This window comes from Aegilops tauschii, chromosome 6 (assembly GCF_002575655.3).
Source record: "Aegilops tauschii subsp. strangulata cultivar AL8/78 chromosome 6, Aet v6.0, whole genome shotgun sequence".
Lineage (NCBI taxonomy): Eukaryota > Viridiplantae > Streptophyta > Magnoliopsida > Poales > Poaceae > Aegilops > Aegilops tauschii.
In genome coordinates, this window is record NC_053040.3 from 456,219,250 (window position 1) to 456,222,635 (window position 3,386).

Genomic DNA, 3,386 nt, shown 5'->3' on the forward strand with positions numbered 1-3,386 from the left:
GTTCAGCTTGTGAGTGCTTAGCTAAATCTATGCTATACATTATGTTGTTTTCCACAAAGCTTTAAATCGCCTGTGATTTGGCTGCCATTGGTGCTAGAAAATCACAGCGCAAGTTGTGCACCAAATTTGTGGATTTAGCGCCGCAATCGCGTGGTTTTAGACATGTCGCGACACGTCCATCACCTGCAATTTTAAACCATGGTTTTTCAGCGGCCAAGTTGTGCTAACTCATAACCTTAGACATCATCTAGCCGTGAAAGAAAATCCAAATGTACTTGAAAACAAAAAGCTGGAAGATTTTTGCAAAGAACGATTGTCACTGAGAATTGCTTTACAAAACGGATGTTTAGATAGGCAATGCTCGGTAAAGTAGGCGAATCCAGTAGTGATGTCATGGTTTGCTAGCCAACTTCCGTTGCATCCAAGTAAAACAGCCCCCAATTTGTTTTCGATAGTATATTATACCAAAACTAAATCTTCATGCGGCATGTCTAGAGGCGGGCAACAAGCCCACACCCCTAGAACAGAATCTCCCCTTCCTCCAGGTCTTCAACGCCGGAATCGGAGATTGGTTGTTGCTGCTGCTGCTGCTGCTGCTGCTCTCCACCGTCGTCTTCATCAGCCCTCAGGAAGAGACCAAGCTGCTGCAACAGACTGGGAGGAACACCAGGCCGTCTTCCTTGGCTCACCATGTGCTCCACGTGAACGATGCCAAGCTGCTCCATGTCCACTGGGTGTACCCTGTGGCTGGTCATGGCCGACCTCTCCATGTCCACCAGCCCCTGACGGGCTTTCTCCCTCGCCTGGGACCTCTCCTCCCGCCGCCGCTTTTCTAGCGCCATGGCGATCAGCTCGCTCATTGGCCTCACCGGAGGCGCCGTCGCAGTTGCAGGCTTGTCTGAGACATTTTCTGGTTCTGCATTCTGCACCAGCTCCGGTGCAGGCTTCGATGATAGCAGGGAAGAACCATCATTCACCTTAGAAAGAAGTCGAACTGATGGTGCTGGGCAGCCAAGCTTCTCTGTTTCAAAACCATTCTGTACCACCTCAAGTGACAGTGCAGAACCATCAACCACTTTGTAAAGGACTGCTGGAGACGGACTGCTAACCTTCTCTGGTTCTGCATTCTGTACCACCGTTGCCTGGCCATCGGATCCACCATGCACCTTGGGACGAACTGCCGGAGCTGGACTGCTAAGTTCTCCATTCTGCAGTACCACCTCTATTGCTGGCACCGATGGAGGTGCAGAATCGCCAACCATTTTGTAAAGAACTGATGGAGCTACACTACTATCGTTCTCTGTTTCTGCATTCTGTAGCTCCGATGGCCCGACAGCAGAATCACCATTCACCTTGGGAAGAATTGCTGGAGCTGGACTGTCAAGCTTCTTTAGTTCTCCATTCTGTACCACCTCCAGTGTTGGCTCCGTTGGTGGTGCAGAATCGCCAATCACTTTGGAAAGAACTGATGGAGCTAGGCTGCTGCTAACCTTAGGAAGAACTGGCGGAGCTAGAGTGCCGCCCTTCTCATCGCAGTGGCTGTCGGAGACCGAACCAGAGTCACTGGAATCACTGTCGGAGCCGATGTCTGGGTCAGAGTCAGAATCAGAATCGCTGCTTAAGATAATGCTTGGGTTGTGGCTGATTGCACCAGCAAGATTCTGGAACACCACCGGCGAGGCGTCGCCGCAGATGTCGACGTACTCCTCATCGTCCTCCTTTTCGGCGACGCACTCCTTCTCCCCCTTTTCAGCGAGCGCCAGGTATTTCTGCGGCAGCGGTGACAGCATCTTGTCGACTAGTCCGGTTGCATTGAAGACGGCCGCGTATTCAAGAATTTCAAGTAGGAGTGGCGACGGGGCGGTCACCACGGGAGACACACCGGGGCAGATATCGACGCGCCTGCCATTTTCGTCGGCTTCTTCCCCAACAATCTTGCTGTCATCTTGCGGCGGCAGGGACGGATCCCTCGTTTTGATGAGCTTGTCCACGTGCATCTTTAGCTCGAATAGGGCCGCGTCTTCCATGGCGTTCACGTTTGCCTCGATCACCCGTCGGCCGCCATGGCTCTGCTTCGGCAGGAGCTCGACGGCGTGGTCTGACAGTTCTGCCGCTAGCGCCACCAGGCTGAACGCAAGATGTTGCCGGTCGGCCGGGGTCATCTTCGGCGCCTCTTTGTGCTCCGCCAGAGGAGTTTTCACCCTCCTCTTGCCGTCGTCAGCCTTCACCAACCCGCCGGATCGTGGTTCGGTGCCCAACATGGGTCGCCCTACTTCCTTGCCGGGCAGAGCCGCCAGGCCGGACGAGGAAGAAGGCGCCGCACCACCGCGGCAGCCCTCGGCGGTTCCGGGGGCCAAGAGCCGATCCGCCTTCTCGAGCAGGCCACGGACAGCAACGAGCTCCGCCCGGAATCGCTTGCGCAGCAAATTCCGTTCCTCGCCGCACATCTTGCCGACGGCGAAGACCTCCTTCCTCACGTCGAACGCCTCACGTGTGCGCTTCATTCGGTCGGATGAGGAGGGGGAGGGAGTGGGGTTGTGTTTTCCGTGCAGACTGATTACTAGGTATAGGGCATGCTGTCACTCAGTGGATGACAGATATATGGTTGCACTGCACGTACGTATCAAAAATATAGATGCCGGCGATATGGAGATCAATGGATATGAATCACGCACATGCTAGGAAATATTTTTCATGGCAGAGATATATGGTGTGCCACCAAGAATTTTATCCCGGCACCAACATGCATCTCTACGCAGTTATTAATTAGCACAACTATTAGAACCACTTCACCATCTCTTTCCTCTCTTCGAAACAAATGTGCCCACTTATTTTATCTTTCCTAACTTAAATAGTTCGTATATTTTAAACAAATACTCCAATTTTAAACCTTTTTATGTATTTGAACTCATGTCACAAAGACCTTTAAAACAAGATCAATTTTGGATACATTTTAAATGAGTTTAAAATTCATGAAACACTTTTCACATATTTTGTCCGCTTGAAATCTTATATGAATAAAATTCTTCCAGAGTGTCACAAGCTGACATTTCAGTCTCACGTCGTTTTTCACTTTCAAAACTTACATTTCACTTTTCACTGGCTTGTTTCATATAAATCATATCTATTTAAATTGCACATTTTTGAAAGGACATATTTCACTATTTTAAAATAAACCATTTCACATTTGGAAATAATCGGTTTCACTAGTTGGCATTTTATTTCATATTATTTTTCACTTTCAGAACATACATTTCACTTCCCACTGGCTTGTTTTACAAAAATCACATCTATTTCAATTTCATATTACTGAAATAACCTATTCACTCTTTTGAAATAAACCATTGCACATTTCACAATTTTCAATTTCACAAGTTGACCTTTCA

At 49.1% G+C, this 3,386-nt stretch overlaps 1 protein-coding gene across 1 annotated transcript; it reads right to left on the reverse strand.

Annotated features, from left to right (window-relative positions):
* Positions 1-279: 279 nt before the first annotated feature.
* Positions 280-2,539, reverse strand: LOC120967170 (uncharacterized). Its single transcript, XM_040393773.2, has one exon. It carries the CDS (start codon positions 2,502-2,504, stop codon positions 519-521), a length of 1,986 nt encoding a protein of 661 aa, XP_040249707.1. The 5' UTR covers positions 2,505-2,539; the 3' UTR covers positions 280-518.
* Between the last annotated feature and the right edge of the window lie 847 nt (positions 2,540-3,386).

Coding starts and splice junctions, on each gene's coding strand:
- LOC120967170 (XM_040393773.2), bottom strand. CDS start 2,504: ATGAAGCGCACACGTGAGGCGTTCGACGTGAGGAAGGAGGTCTTCGCC.